This window comes from Choloepus didactylus, chromosome 6, assembly GCF_015220235.1.
Source record: "Choloepus didactylus isolate mChoDid1 chromosome 6, mChoDid1.pri, whole genome shotgun sequence".
Classification (NCBI taxonomy): Eukaryota; Metazoa; Chordata; class Mammalia; order Pilosa; family Megalonychidae; genus Choloepus; species Choloepus didactylus.
This window is the reverse complement of record NC_051312.1, coordinates 86,601,446-86,617,635: the sequence shown is the minus strand read 5'-3', so window position 1 is coordinate 86,617,635 and position 16,190 is coordinate 86,601,446. Positions and strand designations below refer to the sequence as shown.

At 37.6% G+C, this 16,190-nt stretch overlaps 1 protein-coding gene across 1 annotated transcript in view; it reads left to right on the top strand.

The window, feature by feature from the left end:
* Positions 1–16,190, top strand: part of FCHSD2 (FCH and double SH3 domains 2) — a 442,594-nt gene that overhangs the window by 396,809 nt on the left and 29,595 nt on the right. The window contains exon 13 of the mRNA XM_037840535.1: positions 5,526–5,687. Coding sequence (XP_037696463.1) covers positions 5,526–5,687 — 162 coding nt within the window. The remainder of the gene's footprint in view (positions 1–5,525; positions 5,688–16,190) is intronic.

Genomic DNA, 16,190 nt, shown 5'->3' with positions numbered 1-16,190 from the left:
GTAATGAAAACGTTCAAAAATTAATTTTGGTGATGAATGCACAACTATATAATGGTACTGTGAACAATTGATTGTACACTTTGTATGACTGCATGGTATGTGAATATATCTCAATAAAATTGAATTTTAAAAAAGGTGCCAAGGATTTGAATAGACATTTTTCCAATATTCAGATGGCCAGTAATTATATGAAAATATGCTCAACATCATAAGCCATTAGAGAAATGCAAATTAAAACTACAATGAGATAGCACTTCTTACCTATTAGGATTGCTATTATTTTAAAAACTGAAAATCCAAGTGTTGGTGAAGATGTGGAGAAATAGGAACCCTCGCACATTGTCAGTGGAAATATGAAATAGTGCAACCACTGTGGAAAACAGTTTGGTGGCTCCTCAGAACCTAAGAAAGTTAAACATAGAATTGCCATGTAACCTGGCAGTTCCACTCCTAAGTATATACCCTAAAGAATTGGCAATAGGGACTCAGATTTTTGTACACCAGTGTTCATTGTAGCATTATTCATGATAGACAAAAGGTGGAAGTAACCCAAGTGTCCATCAACAGATGAATGGATAAACAAAATGTGATATATCCATATGTAGTGACTTAGAGTTATTTACCCCAGAAAACATATTATTAATCTTAATCTATTCCTGTGGGTGTCAAACCCATTGTAAATAGGACCTTCTGATGAGGTTATTTCCATTAAGATGTGGCCCAGTTGAATCAGGATGGGTCTTAATCCTTTTACTTGAGGCCTTATAGAGAAGGCCACAGAGAGAAGTGACAGGGAACAACCAGAAGCTGGAAGTCAACAGAACCAAGAAGAGAAAGGAGAAGACACAGCCAGGTGGCAGAAAAGCCAAGGATCACCAGCAGCAAGCCCCAGAATACCACAGTCTTCAGGGAGAAAGCATTGCCTTGCTGACACTTCAGTTTTTCTTCTCCTAGCTTCAAAACCATGAGCCAGTAAATTTCCATTGTTTAAGTCAACCCATTGTATGGTATTTGTTTTAGCAACTGGGAAGCTAAAACACCATACAATGGTACATGATTCGGCTAAAAAGAAGTGAAGTATTGGAATGTGATACAACATAGATGAACCCTGAAGACATCATGTTGAGTTAAGTAAACCAGACACAAAGTAAGTATTATATGAAATGCTTACAATAAGCAATTTCATAGAGACAGAAAACAGAATAATAGTTACCAGGGGTAGTGGGAGGTGGTAATGGTGAATTATTTCTATGTGAGTATGAATTTTGGTTTGGGATGATGAAATAGTCTGAAAATAGATAGAGGTGAAAAATACATAGTATTATCAGCATACTTAATGTCAAACAATTGTCTACTTAAAATAGTTAAAATGGTTTTTATGTTTTATATATTTTACCACAATTAAAAATTTAAAAAAATACTTTAGCAAATGGACAAAAGATTTGAAGACATCTCACTATAGAAGATATGAAGATTGCAAACATAATTATGAAAAGACACTCAACATCATGTGCCATTAGGAATTTCAAATTAAAAAAAAAAGATTTGTCACTACACACTTACTAGAATTGCTAAAATTCAAAACACTACAACACCAAATGCTGGCATGGATGTGGAGCAACAGGAACTTTCATTCATCGCTGGTGAAAATGTGAAATATGCAGCCATTTTGCAAGACGGTCTGGCAGTTTCTTACTTCTTCTAACTACTCAAACCATACAATCCATCAAACATTCCCCTGATATTTACCCAAATGAGCTAGAAAATATATCTATACAATAACCTGCACAAGATGTTTATAGAAGATTTATTCATAATTGCCAAAACTTGGAAGCAACCATGATGTCCTTCAGTAGGTGAATGCATAAACAACCTGGTACATACATGCAATGGAATATTATTCAGCAAGAAAGAGAAATGGATTATCAAGCCTTAGAAAAATACGGAGGAACTTTAAATGCACGCTGCTAAGTGAAAGAAGCTAGCATTAAAAATCTACATAAATATTATTCCAATTATATGATATTCTGGAGAAGGCAAAAAGACAGAGACAGAAAAGATCAGTGGTTGCCAGGGATTCAGGGGGAGGGAGGGAGGGATAAATTGATGGAGCACAGGGAATTTTAGGGCAGTAAAACTATTCTGTATGACACTGTAATGCATTTGTCCAAACCCATAGAAATATACAACACAAAGAGTGAACCCTAACATAAACACAGCCTTTAGTTAATAATAATGTATAAATATTGATTCATCAATTCTAGCAAAGGTACCACACTAATGCAAGATGTGAATAATAAGAAAAACTGTATTGGGGGTGGTATGGATAAGGAGGGGAGGGAAGTTTATAGAAACTCTGTACTTTCTGCTCAATTTTTCTGTAAATCTAAAACTGCTATAAAAACAAAATAAATTACCACAGTCACACCCATTAGAGTGGCTAGAATAAAAAAGACAGGCATTTATAAGTGTTGGCCAAAATGTGGAAAAATCTGAACTCTCATACACTGCTAGTGGAATTGTAAAATGCTCAGCCACTTTGAAAACAGTCTGACATTTACTCAAATGGGTAAATGTAGAGTTATCATAAGACACAGCCATTCTATTCCTGTGTATTTACCCAAGAGAAATAAAATATATGTCTACATGAAAATTTGTACACAAATGTTTATAGCAGAATTATTCAGAATAGTCAAAGGTGGATCAACCCAGATGTCCATCAGCTGATGAATGGATAAGCAAAATGTACCATATCCAATAATTTAATATTGCTCATCCATAAAAAATGAAGTGCTGATAACATGCTACAGCATGGATGAAACTTAAACATCTCCTTAATTAAAAGAAGCTAGTCGCAAAAGACAACATACTACATCATTCCATTTATATGAAATGTCCAGAATAAGCAAATCTATAGAGACAGAATTTATCATGGTTCTTAAGTGCTGGGTTAGTGAAGGAATTGAGGTTGAGACTAAAGGGTACAGGTTTCTTTGTGGTTGTGATGAAAATGTTCTGAAATTGGTTTGAGTGATAGTTGCACAACTCTGTGAATATACTAAGAACCGTTGAATTGTGCACTTTAAATGGGTCTATTGTGTGGTTTGTGAATCCTATCTCAAAAAAAAAGTATTAGAGAAAAAAAAAAATTCAGAATTTGCTAAAAAGTACACCTTCAAACCAAAAAGTCTAATTACCTTATATAAAGAGCTATATGATACTACAAACCACTGAGTTGTACACTTTAAAATAGTTAAAATGATGAATTTTGTGTGCAGTTTATCTCTAAAGATCTGTATGTTTCAAATCTTAGGAAAACAAGCAATGAGAGCCCAGTGAAACAATTCAGAGCTCATTCATTATTGTTACTGATTCACCCAGCAAAGAATCCAGAGGGTGATCAAAAAATTGTATACCAAAAGGACTCGGTGAGCACACTTGTTTATCTGTAAATCCCACAGAACTCCAAATTGGGTCCTCAAAATTATCTCACTGAAACCTTCAAATGTTGAAGGAATTGACCACCACTCCAATATCTGAAACAGTGAAACTGAATTTTTTACTTTCTAAGCAAAAGAGAATTACACAAAGCACAGTCTCTCTCAACAAAGCTAGAGCCTGATGCATAGGATTTCAAAAAGCATGGATTTCAAAGATTGGCAGATTTGCAAAAATGGAAGTGTTTTATAGATTGGCTTACTTTTAGCCATGACATTTCGGGATTGGCAGACTGTGAGAAGCAGGAAGGAGGCGTGATTACTGGAGAGGGCTGTGGTTGACTGGCGGTCGTTCAGAAGCGTGGGGCTGTCACGATTGGCTGAGTTTCAGAGGCACGAGTACTGGAGGAAGGCTGTTACAGTTTGATTGGGACAGGTTTAAAATTGGTTCTATGGTTACTTCCTTATGACTTGAACCAGAGTCAAAGAACAGAGAATCTTTTTCTTCAATTTAGAGAATAGGAAACTTTCATTCTTAATCCCTATTTTTGACAGTGATGTTGGAGGAGGAAGGTGTCACTTTGCTTTGGTCTCTCCAACTTTTTAAGATTAAAATTGTTTGCCTATCCTTCTTCCTCATACAGAAGGCTTTCTGTGTTGGAAGAACACAACAGTGCTTTGCTGTCACTATATTTGAGGAATTAGTGATTCTCTAGAGGAAAACTACTCGACACTTAATGAGATAAATAAAATGTCCAAGATTGTTTTAAACTCCAAACTTGTATTGGCTAGTAGCCTATTATCCCTTTTCCATTGTACAAACCATAATCATTGTTGAATTCTAGAGGAACTGCTTCAAAATATTGTTTCATAATTCCTTTCTGTTCTCTCTTAACATCAGACAGCTGCATCATAATTTAATTTAAAAAGCAAAATAGACTTTATTGTTAATCAACAAACTAAGTCAAAGGGGAGATTGTTTAAGCTTGTGCTGAAGAATGTTATTAAAGGGAAAGATTTTATTAAAATTATTGGGAAAAATAGTTCATAACTCAGTGTAATTGAATGACAGTTTTTTAAGTTTAATTTCAGCTGAAATGGTGGTCTGTTCAAAGTAAAATCTTTTCTTAGAGGAAAAGCAGAAGTAGTGCTTTTATTTTAGAACACATGCTACATACCAGAGAACAGCAATTAATGTCAGTGCTCCAGTCCTACAGGAGACCTCAGTTGTATCAAAAAGGTAAACAATTAAATGGCTAAGGATAACTTAGTTTCTTTTGCATTATAATATAGATCCCTACAGAGTGTTTTGGTAGCAGAGAACGGAGTGATTAACTGCCAAAGGAAGGAGGAGGGATGGGAGGGATGTTTAGGAAAATCTTCATAGAAAGGGTAATGTTTGAACTGATTCTTGAAAGATAAGAACTTACCAGGAATAGAAAATACTTGAATGAAAAGGTATTGTATACACAGGGACTGGTATGAACAAAGACACATGATGCGTTGGAGGAAAAGTGTGTGTCATACAATGCTGTGGGAGCACTGAGTGTGTGGGAAGCAGTAGAATGAAATAATAAGTCAGCCCAAATTGTAGAAGATATTTTATTCCAGGTTAAGAATTTGTTAAGAAGTCATGGAAGTTTTTAAGCAGGGGAGTGGCATGATAAGATCATTCACAGACTATTAAAGATGGATTACAGAAAAGAAGAAAAAGTCCAGGATTAGGCTATTGAAATGCTAGGTTTCAGGATGCTCTGACATATAGCCTTATTCACAAGAAAAGAAAGCAGACTTTATGGCACATTAATCTCTTTCTATTCATAGCTAATATTTGATGCGTCATCAATACTATGTCTTGTCAAAATGTGAGTGCACTGTCTGTCATCATCAGGAGGCCCTGATTTCGGTTCCTGTGTGCACACACTTACTCACTTGCTCTCTATGTGAAAAATTAGCATCTGTATTAAAGAAGAGATGCTTGTGAATATCAAGATTGTTCTAATCAGTAGATCAGGAATGACTAAAAAAATCAAATTTGAAAAAAAAAAAAGAAGCCTTGATTTCTGACGATTTTCTTGGTTTCCTTAGATAATAAAGTTGAAAGCTGAAGCCCGGCTGGACCTGCTGAAACAGATTGGTGTTTCTGTGGACACCTGGCTAAAGAGTGCAATGAATCAAGTGAATGAAGAACTGGAAAATGAGCGGTGGGCCCGCCTTCCTGCAGTAACCAATAATGGCACTTTACACTCGGTACGGTTTCTCTTCTTTGATACAGTGGACAGGCTTTCATTGAAGGATGCTAATCTTGGGCTATGTAGCCAAGATTAGTAGCCAAAATTTAAAGGAAATATGGTTTTCCTGGAGTTCTGTTTGTTGTTTTTTCTTCAGCCTATGAAAAATTGATTTTCCTTAAACTTAGTGCAAATAAAAAGGAGAGAAGACAAAAAATAGTGGTTTTTTTTGACCCACAGAGAAGAATATGTTATCACAAATTGGGTTAATCAATGCTGATTTACCAAATTCATTATCCCATTCATAGAGTAGTTATTCTTCTTGTCTAGAAATAGCAGAATAGAAAATTTAATCTAGTGTTTTTTGAAGTTCTCAGAGCTTTTCTCTAGTGAAAATAAAGATAAACACCCAGTTGTACAGTCTATAAGACTGTAAACATCCAGTCATAATGAAGTGAAAGGACAGCTCTTAATCTGTGGGGTTAGTCTGAAGGTGACTTTGATTCACAAGGACTTTCACACTCGCCTCACAGCGTCTGTGAGCAGGGAGACAGAACAGGTATAGTTTACAGACAAGGCCAGGACTCAAGCTTCAGTTTTCTTACTTCAGGGCTCTTTCCACTTTGATGTTATCCAGTTCATCCTCTTAGATTTACATGTTGGAAATCTGAATAACAGAAAAATTCAGTGGATATGTGATGCATGGCTAGTCAGAATAAAGTATTCCTATTGTCACCTCCCCTCCTATTATTCTCATTCTCTTTATTTCCTTTATGGCATTTATTATAATCTGTACTTGTCTTCTTTGTTTCTTTTGTTTATTGTGTATCTTCTTCTCTGGAAAGTAATTTCCATATCTGCCTGGTTTGCTGCTCTGCACAGCAAGGTGCCTGGCACATTGTGGGTACTCAGTAAATATTTGTTAAAGGAAGAAATGGGTGAATGGATGGAAAGACAGATGAATGGAATAGTTGCAAACTAAAACCTAGAATTCCCAACTTCCCACTAGTTGGGAATTCTGTACTAGTTGGAAATTCCATAGCGCTTTTCAAAGCTTGTGCCCTTCAGACATTGGGCATCCTTGCTAGGGAAATTAGCCAACATTTAAAAACATTCCTGAAAATGTTGTCAGTTTTTTCACATAATATGCTGGTTTTCTAATGGGAGACACGTGCACATTTAAAAAGGATTGTGTGTGAATGTGCTTTTTAAGAAAAAACAATCTATTGAAGGTTTATTTTTATTTCACTATTAACGGTAATCCAACTGGGGAAAATTAGCACACATCAACAACTTCACTGTAAGGTTAGAAGACCTTTTCCTGTTTTTAATAGAACAGAGTTGCCCCATGTCATGGAATTTCTCTTCCTACGCAGCTTTTAAAAGTTACAGTTCTCTTCTACTTCTGGTTACTCTGTGTTTGGAACTTACGTTGATAGAAAATTTCAGGTACAAACTGGCTTTTGGCTTCTACAGCAGCATGGTTGCCAAGCAGTCAAACCCATGATTTTCCTTTTCTAACTAAACCAGCTAGACAGGCAATTATCTCCAGACTGTGCTTTTGGGAAAATCTGAGATGAACGAGACTTGGTCCCTACCCTCAAAGAACTTGCAGCCTGGTGCAGAAGACAGGTCTTTATAGATCTTGATGTCTGTGAAGCCCATTCAAAATTGCTAACTCCCAACTCAGCAGCAGTGTAACCTTGGAAAAGTCACTTCTCTCTGGGCTTCAGAGGGAAGCTTAGGTTAAGTGACTCTAAGAGCCCTCCAACTCCAAAATCTCATGATTCTGTGAAATCCTTTCAGAAAAGCTCAATACCAGTTAGAATTATAAGGAAGAAATATGTCATGAAGGAAATATCATTTGAGACAGATCTTGAAGAATTTTAACAGGAAACAAAGAAGGACTTCAAGTATGAAGGGAATGAAGGAAATGTGCTTAGCACAGTGCCTGGCATGTAGTAAGTGTGGAATAAGTTGATTTTGTTTAAGAACTGTCAGAAGATACATCTCGTCTAGAGACATGTCATTTCCTCTGTGAAGGGTGCATTTTGCAATTCCATGCCACTCTTTCTTCCCTCTAGTCAGTCTGACAAAGTCTGTCATCCCTCTATCAGCTAAGAGATTGTATTTTGTGGAAGCTCAGACTAACAATATAAATAAAGGAAGGATGTAGGCACAGAACAGCTTGATGAGGTCCCAATATTTATTTAACCTGCCTTTAAATGGCAGCACTGAAATAATTTAGAGAGCTGTATTTCTTCACACTAACAGCTAGCTGGCTGAAGAGTATGAAGCAGAAGTACATATTCTGGGGACCAAATTTTTTCTTCCATTATAGATGCCAACAAAAGCATTAGTCATCAAGTTTAAAATTCCCGTCTGTCTGGAAAAAATGGTTAATACTACTGTTAGACATTAATGGTGTAACTGGAAATTGTTTGTACTGCCTTACGGAAGATAAATGTTTTTAAAATATGCTGTCCATTTACCTTATAAAATAAGGAAAGAACTCTTCTTATTTGGGTATTAACTCTGTTCTTTCTATATCATGCTGTCTACAGAATTGGGAAAATGTGTTTTATTATCTTCAGCTAATCCCAAAGAAAAGAAATAATGGATTTTTAAACAGTTTTATTGAGATATATTCAGACATTATGCAGGCCATCCAAAGTATACAATCAGTTGTTCACAGTGTCATCACATAGTTGTACATTCATCACCACAATCAATTTTAGAACATTTTTATTACTCTAAAAACAAACAAACAAAAAACCATGCCTGATCTCTTTTGATCTTAGAATATGGATTTTTGTGATGGAATAAATATAAAATGTAGGGAAAAAAACAATATGCCTGTAAAAATCTTCAGTCACTTTCATATTTACAGTATTTCCAAATGGGTAATGATCTTTTTTTTTTTTTAATCATCATTTTATTGAGATATATTCACATACCACGCAGTCATACAAAACAAATTGTACTTTCGATTGTTTACAGTACCATTACATAGTTGTACATTCATCACCTAAATCAATCCCTGACACCTTCATTAGCACACACACAAAAATAACAAAAATAATAATTAGAGTGAAAAAGAGCAATAGAAGTAAAAAAAGAACACTGGTTACCTTTGTCTGTTTGTTTCCTTCCCCTAATTTCTACACATCCATCCATAAACTAGACAAAGTGGAGTTTGGTCCTTATGGCATTCCCAATCCCATTGTCACCCCTCATAAGCTACATTTTTATACAACTGTCTTCGAGATTCATGGGTTCTGGGTTGTAGTTTGATAGTTTCAGGTATCCACCACCAGCTACCCCAATTCTTTAGAACCTAAAAAGGGTTGTCTAAAGTGTGCGTAAGAGTGCCCACCAGAGTGATCTCTCGGCTCGTTTTGGAATCTCTCTGCCACTGAAGCTTATTTCATTTCCTTTCACATCCCGCTTTTGGTCAAGAAGATGTTCTCCGTCCCACGATGCCGGGTCTACATTCCTCCCCGGGAGTCATATTCCACGTTGCCAGGGAGATTCACTCCCCTGGGTGTCTGATCCCACGTAGGGGGGAGGGCAGTGATTTCACCTTTCAAGTTGGCTTAGCCAGAGAGAGAGGGCCACATCTGAGCAACAAAGAAGCATTCAGGAGGAGACTCTTAGGCACAAATATAGGGAGGCCTAGCCTCTCCTTTGCAGCAACCGTCTTCCCAAGAGTAAAACTTATGGTAGAGGGCTCAACCCATCAAACCACCAGTCCCCTATGTCTGTGGTCATGTTAGCAACCATGGAGGTGGGGTAGGCGAATACCCCTGCATTCTCCACAGGCTCCTCAAGGGGGCACTACATCTTTTTTTTTTTTCCTTGTTTTTCTTTTTTCTTTTTTTTTTTTTTAACTTTCCCTTCTTTTTTAAATCAACTGTATGAAAAAAAAAGTTAAAAAGAAAACAAACATACAATAAAAGAACATTTCAAAGAGACCATAACAAGGGAGTAAGAAAAAGACAACTAACCTAAGATAACTGCTTAACTTCCAACATGTTCCTACTTTACCCCAAGAAAGTTACATAATATAGCAACATTTCTGTGAACTTGTTCCTACTATATCCATCAGAAATTAACAGACCATAGTCATTTCTGGGCATCCCCAGAACATTAAATAGCTTATCTGTTCTTCTTGGATTATTGTTCCCCCTTCCTTAATTGCTCTCTACTGCTAGTTCCCCTACATTCTACATTATAAACCATTTGTTTTACATTTTTCAAAGTTCACATTAGTGGTAGCATATAATATTTCTCTTTTTGTGCCTGGCTTATTTCGCTCAGCATTATGTCTTCAAGGTTCATCCATGTTGTCATATGTTTCACCAGATCGTTCCTTCTTACTGCCGCGTAGTATTCCATTGTGTGTATATACCACATTTTATTTATCCACTCATCTGTTGAAGGACATTTGGGTTGTTTCCATCTCTTGGCAATTGTGAATAATGCTGCTATGAACATTGGCGTGCAGATATCTGTTCGTGTCACTGCTTTCCGATCTTCCGGGTATATACCGAGAAGTGCAATCGCTGGATCGAATGGTAGCTCTATATCTAGTTTTCTAAGGAACTGCCAGACTGACTTCCAGAGTGGCTGAACCATTATACAGTCCCACCAACAATGAATAAGAGTTCCAATTTCTCCACATCCCCTCCAGCATTTGTAGTTTCCTGTTTGTTTAATGGCAGCCATTCTAACCGGTGTTAGATGGTATCTCATTGTGGTTTTAACTTGCATCTCTCTAGTAGCTAGTGAAGCTGAACATTTTTTCATGTGTTTCTTGGCCATTTGTATTTCCTCTTCAGAGAACTGTCTTTTCATATCTTTTGCCCATTTTATAATTGGGCCGTCTGTACTATTATCATTGAGTTGTAGGATTTCTTTATATATGCAAGATATCAGTCTTTTGTCAGATACATGGTTTCCAAAAATTTTTTCCCATTGAGTTGGCTGCCTCTTTACCTTTTTGAGAAATTCCTTTGAGGTGCAGAAACTTCTAAGCTTGAGGAGTTCCCATGTATCTATTTTCTCTTTTATTGCTTGTGCTTTGGGTGTAAAGTCTAGGAAGTGGCCTCCTAATACAAGGTCTTGAAGATGTTTTCCTACATTATCTTCTAGGAGTTTTATGGTACTATCTTTTATATTGAGATCTTTGGTCCATTTTGAGTTAATTTTTGTGTAGGGTGTGAGGTAGGGGTCCTCTTTCATTCTTTTGGATATGGATATCCAACTCTCCCAGCCCCATTTGTTGAAAAGACCATTATGGGTCAGTTCGGTGACTTTGGGGGCCTTATCAAAGATCAGTCGGCCATAGATCTGAGGGTCTATCTCTGAATTCTCAATTCGATTCCATTGATCTATATGTCTATCTTTGTGCCAGTACCATGCTGTTTTGGCAACTGTGGCTTTATAATAAGCTTCAAAGTCAGGGAGTGTAAGTCCTCCCACTTCGTTTTTCTTTTTTAGAGTGTCTTTAGCAATCGAGGCATCTTCCCTTTCCAGATAAATTTGATAACTAGCTTTTCCAAGTCTGCAAAGTAGGTTGTTGGAATTTTGATTGGGATTGCATTGAATCTGTAGATGAGTTTGGGTAGAATTGACATCTTAATGACATTTAGCCTTCCTATCCATGAACATGGAATATTTTTCCATCTTTTAAGGTCCCCTTCTATTTCTTTTAGTAGAGTTATGTAGTTTTCTTGTATAGGTCTTTTACATCTTTGGTTAAGTTTATTCCTAGGTACTTGATTTTTTTTAGTTGCTATTGAAAATGGTATCTTTTTCTTGAGTGTCTCTTCAGTTTGTTCATTTCTAGCATATAGAAACATTACTGACTTATGTGCATTAATCTTCTATCCCGCTACTTTGCTAAATTTGTTTATTAGCTCTAGTAGCTGTATCGTCGATTTCTCAGGGTTTTCTAGATATAAGATCATATCATCTGCAAACAATGACAGTTTTACTTCTTCTTTTCCAATTTGGATGCCTTTTATTTCTTTGTCTTGCCGGATTGCCCTGGCTAGCACTTCCAGCACAATATTGAATAACAGTGGTGACAGCGGGCATCCTTGTCTTGTTCCTGATCTTAGAGGGAAGGCTTTCAGTCTCTCACCATTGAGTACTGTGCTGGCTGTGGGTTTTTCATATATGCTCTTTATCATGTTGAGGAAGTTTCCTTCAATTCCTACCTTTTGAAGTGTTTTTATCAAAAAGGGATGTTGGATTTTGTCAAATGCTTTTTCAGCATCTATTGAGATGATCAATTGATTTTTCCCTTTCGAGTTTTTAATGTGTTGTAATACATTGATTGTTTTTCTTATGTTGAACCATCCTTGCATGCCTGGAATGAACCCCACTTGGTCATGGTGTAGGATTTTTTTAATGTGTCTTTGGATTCGATTTCCAAGTATTTTGTTGAGGATTTTTGCATCTATATTCATTAGGGAGATTGGCCGGTAGTTTTCCTTTTTTGTAGCATCTTTGCCTGGTTTTGGTATTAGATTGATGTTAGCTTCATAAAATGAGTTAGGTAGTGTTCCATTTTCTTCAATGTTTTGAAAGAGTTTGAGTAAGATTGGTGTCAGTTCTTTCTGGAAAGTTTGGTAGAATTCCCCTGTGAAGCCATCTGGCCCTGGGCATTTATTTGTGGGAAGATTTTTGATGACTGATTGGATCTCTTTGCTTGTGATGGGTTGGTTGAGGTCTTCTATTTCTTCTCTGGTCAGTCTAGGTTGTTCATATGTTTCCAGCAAATTGTCCATTTCCTCTACATTATCCAGTTTGTTGCCATACAGTTGTTCATAGTATCCTCTTATAATTTTTTTAATTTCTTCAGGATCTGCAGTTATGTCACCTTTTTCATTCATTATTTTGTTTATATGGGTCTTCTCTCTTTTTGATTTTGTCAGTCTAGCTAGGGGCTTGTCAATCTTGTTGATCTTCTCAAAGTACCAACTTTTGGTGATATTTATCCTCTCTATTGTTTTTTTGTTCTCTATGTCATTTATTTCTGCTTTAATCCTTGTTATTTCTTTTATTGTACTTGGTTTAGGATTGGTTTGCTGTTCATTTTCTAGCTTCTTCAGTTGATCCATTAGTTCTTTGATTTTGGCTCTTTCTTCCTTTTTAATATATGTGTTTAGTGCTATAAATTTCCCCCTTAGCACTGCTTTGCTGCATCCCATAGGTTTTGGTATGTTGTGTTCTCATTTTCATTCATCTCTATATATTTAGCAATTTCTCTTGCTATTTCTTCTTTAACCCACTGATTGTTTAGGAGTGTGTTGTTTAACCTCCAGGTATTTGTGAATTTTCTAAGTCTCTGATGGTTATTGACTTCTAATTGTATTCCATTGTGGTCAGAGAATGTGCTTTGAATAATTTCAATCTTTTTAAATTTATTGAGGCTTGTTTTATGTCCCAGCATATGATCTATTCTGGAGAAAGTTCCATGAGCACTAGAAAAGTATGTGTATCCTGGTGATTTGGGATGTAATGTCCTGTATATGTCTGTTAAATCTAATTCATTTATCAGATTGTTTAGGTTTTCAATTTCCTTATTGGTCTTCTGTCTGGTTGATCTATCTATAGGAGAGGGTGATGTGTTGAAGTCTCCCACAATTATTGTGGAAACATCAATTGCTTCCTTTAGTTTTGCCAGTGTTTCTCTCATGTATTTTGTGGCACCTTGATTGGGTGCATAGACATTTACGATTGTTATTTCTTCTTGCTGAATTGCCCCTTTTATTAGTATGTAGTGGCCTTCTTTGTCTCTCAAAACATCCCTGCATTTGAAGTCTATTTTATCTGAGATTAATATTGCTACACCTGCTTTCTTTTGGCTGTAGCTTGCATGAAATATTTTTTTCCATCCTTTCACTTTCAGTTTCTTTGTGTCCCTGTGTCTGAGTCTCTTGTATGCAACATATTGATGGTTCATTTTTTTTGATCCATTCTGCGAATCTATATCTTTTAATTGGGGAGTTTAATCCATTTACATTCAACGTTAAAACCGTGAAGGCATTTCTTGAATCGGCCATCTTATCCTTTGGTTTATGTTTGCCATATTTTTCCCTCTCTCTATTAATATCCTTTATTGTACCCATACCGAATCTCTTTAGTACTGAACCTTTCTCCAAGTCTCTCTGTCCTTTCTTTGTTTCTCTGTCTGTAGGGCTCCCTTTAGTATCTCCACTAGGGCAGGTCTCTTGTTAGCAAATTCTCTCGGCATTTCTTTGTCTGTGAAAAATTTAAGCTCTCCCTCAAATTTGAAGGAGAGCTTTGCTGGATAAAGTATTCTTGGCTGGAAATTCCTCTCACTCAGAATTTTAAATATATCGTGCCACTGCCTTTTTGCCTCCATGGTGGCTGCTCAGTAGTCACTACTTAGTCTTATGCTGTTTCCTTTGTATGTGGTGAATTGCTTTTCTCTTGCTGCTTTCAGAACTTGCTCCTTCTCTTCTATGTTTGACAGTGTGATCAGTATATGTCTTGGAGTGGGTTTATTTGGATTTATTCTATTTGGAGTTCGCTGAGCATTATGATTTGTGTATTTATGTTGTTTAGAAGATTTGGGAAGTTTTCCCCAACAATTTCTTTGAATACTCTTCCTAGACCTTTACCCTTTTCTTCCCCTTCTGGGACACCAATGAGTCTTATATTCGGACGTTTCATATTATCTATCATATCCCTGAGGTCCATTTCGAGTTTTTCAATTTTTTTCCCCATTCTTTCTTTTATGCTTTCATTTTCCATTCTGTCATCTTCCAGGTCACTGATTCGTTGTTCAACTTCCTCTAGTCTTGTACTATGAGTGTCCAGAATCTTTTTAATTTGGTCAACAGTTTCTTTAATTTCCATAAGATCATCCATTTTTTTATTTAGTCTTGCAATGTCTTCTTTATGCTCTTCTAGAGTCTTCTTGATTTCCTTCATATCCCGTACTATGGTCTCATTGTTCATCTTTAGTTCTTTGAGTAGCTGCTCTAGGTGCTGTGTCTCTTCTGGTATTTTGATTTGGGTGCTTGGGCTTGGGTTATCTATATCGTCTGGTTTTTTCATATACTTTATAATTTTCTGTTGTTTTTGGCCTCGTGGCATTTGCTGAACTTGATAGGGTTCTTTTAGGGTTTGTAGACCTATTGAAGTCCTTATCTCTAATGTATCAGATCTACAGCTTCGTGGAGTACACTTTCTCTAACTAACCAGCAGGTGGCGTCCACGAGCCACCTGTTCTCCACAAGCCAGTTCTCCCCTGCTTAGCCTTTTGGTGAGTGGGGGAGTGAGTCTTGTGGGGCCCAATTGGTGTACCAAGCTTGCGTGTGTAGTTGGTGTTGCCTGCCCTGTATATGGGGCGTGTTTCTGGGCAGTCAGGGAGGGGGGGGGGTGGCTCTAACAATCAAATCTCCCTGGTGATCCTAGAGTTTTAAGGCTGCTGCAATAGTCTAATCCTTCAGTTCAGTCCTGCCACAGTTTGTCTCTGCCACTGACCCACAAGTCTTTGGTATTGGCATATGGCTCCTGAGACTTGCAAGTGGGCCCCTCTTCCAGGCTGTGCACCCCGGGTCCTCTGTTGAGGAATGACTGTGCTATGTCACAGGTGAGTGCCGTCCCCCCAGGGCAGTTCTGGGCTGCTGGGCTGTGTAGGGAGGCTCCCAGTCTGCTGAAATGATGGCTGAATGGGGCTTTGTTAATTCACACTGCTCCACCTTCCCAGCTCTGGGACATTCAGCTGAGGTTGCAGGGAAGGCTAATGTCCACGCCCAGTTTTGTGGTGTGTGCCTGTTATTTGAAGCACTTCCGTCACACTGGGTTGTCTGGGGCAGCTCTGGGCTATGGGGCTGGCGATGGGCAGGAGTGTTTCCTGTCCACCAGGATGGTGGCTGTGAGCGGACACCCCCCTTTTCTTGGGAAGTTGTGGTGTTTAGTGAATTTTCTCAGCCACTGGATTATTGCCTTTTGTCTCAGAGCTCTCTTAGTTCTGCTCTTGACTTGACGTGCCCAAATTGCAATTCTTTGAAGCTTTCTGTATTGGGCTTCTTAGAGTAATTGTTTTAGAAAAAGAAAAAAGGATTTAAAAAAAAAAAAAAAAAAAAAAGGGCCCTCCTCAGAGATCTAATGGGTTATTGAAATGCTAATAGACAAAGCAACCAGGGCCATTAAGGAAAGGTCCACAGGGCAGAGAGATCAGCTTTTCTTCAGGATTTGCATATGCGCCTCAAGGCCTGAGCTCCGCCCTTCCCCTTTCTGTGTTCACCAGAACTCCAAAAATCCTCTGCTTTTATTTTGGAGTTTTTCGTGTTGTTTTTTTTCTATGCCTGTCTCCTCTCTGCTGGGCTGGCTGCTCTCAGATTCTCTGGTGTCTGGTCTCAGTCTATCTATGGTTGGAGTTTGAATCAGTAGAATGAGTTTCCGATAAGGACTACCACTGCAGTTCTCCCTTCTCCTTCCCGGAGCTGACAGCCCCTCCTCCTACGGGACTGAGCCT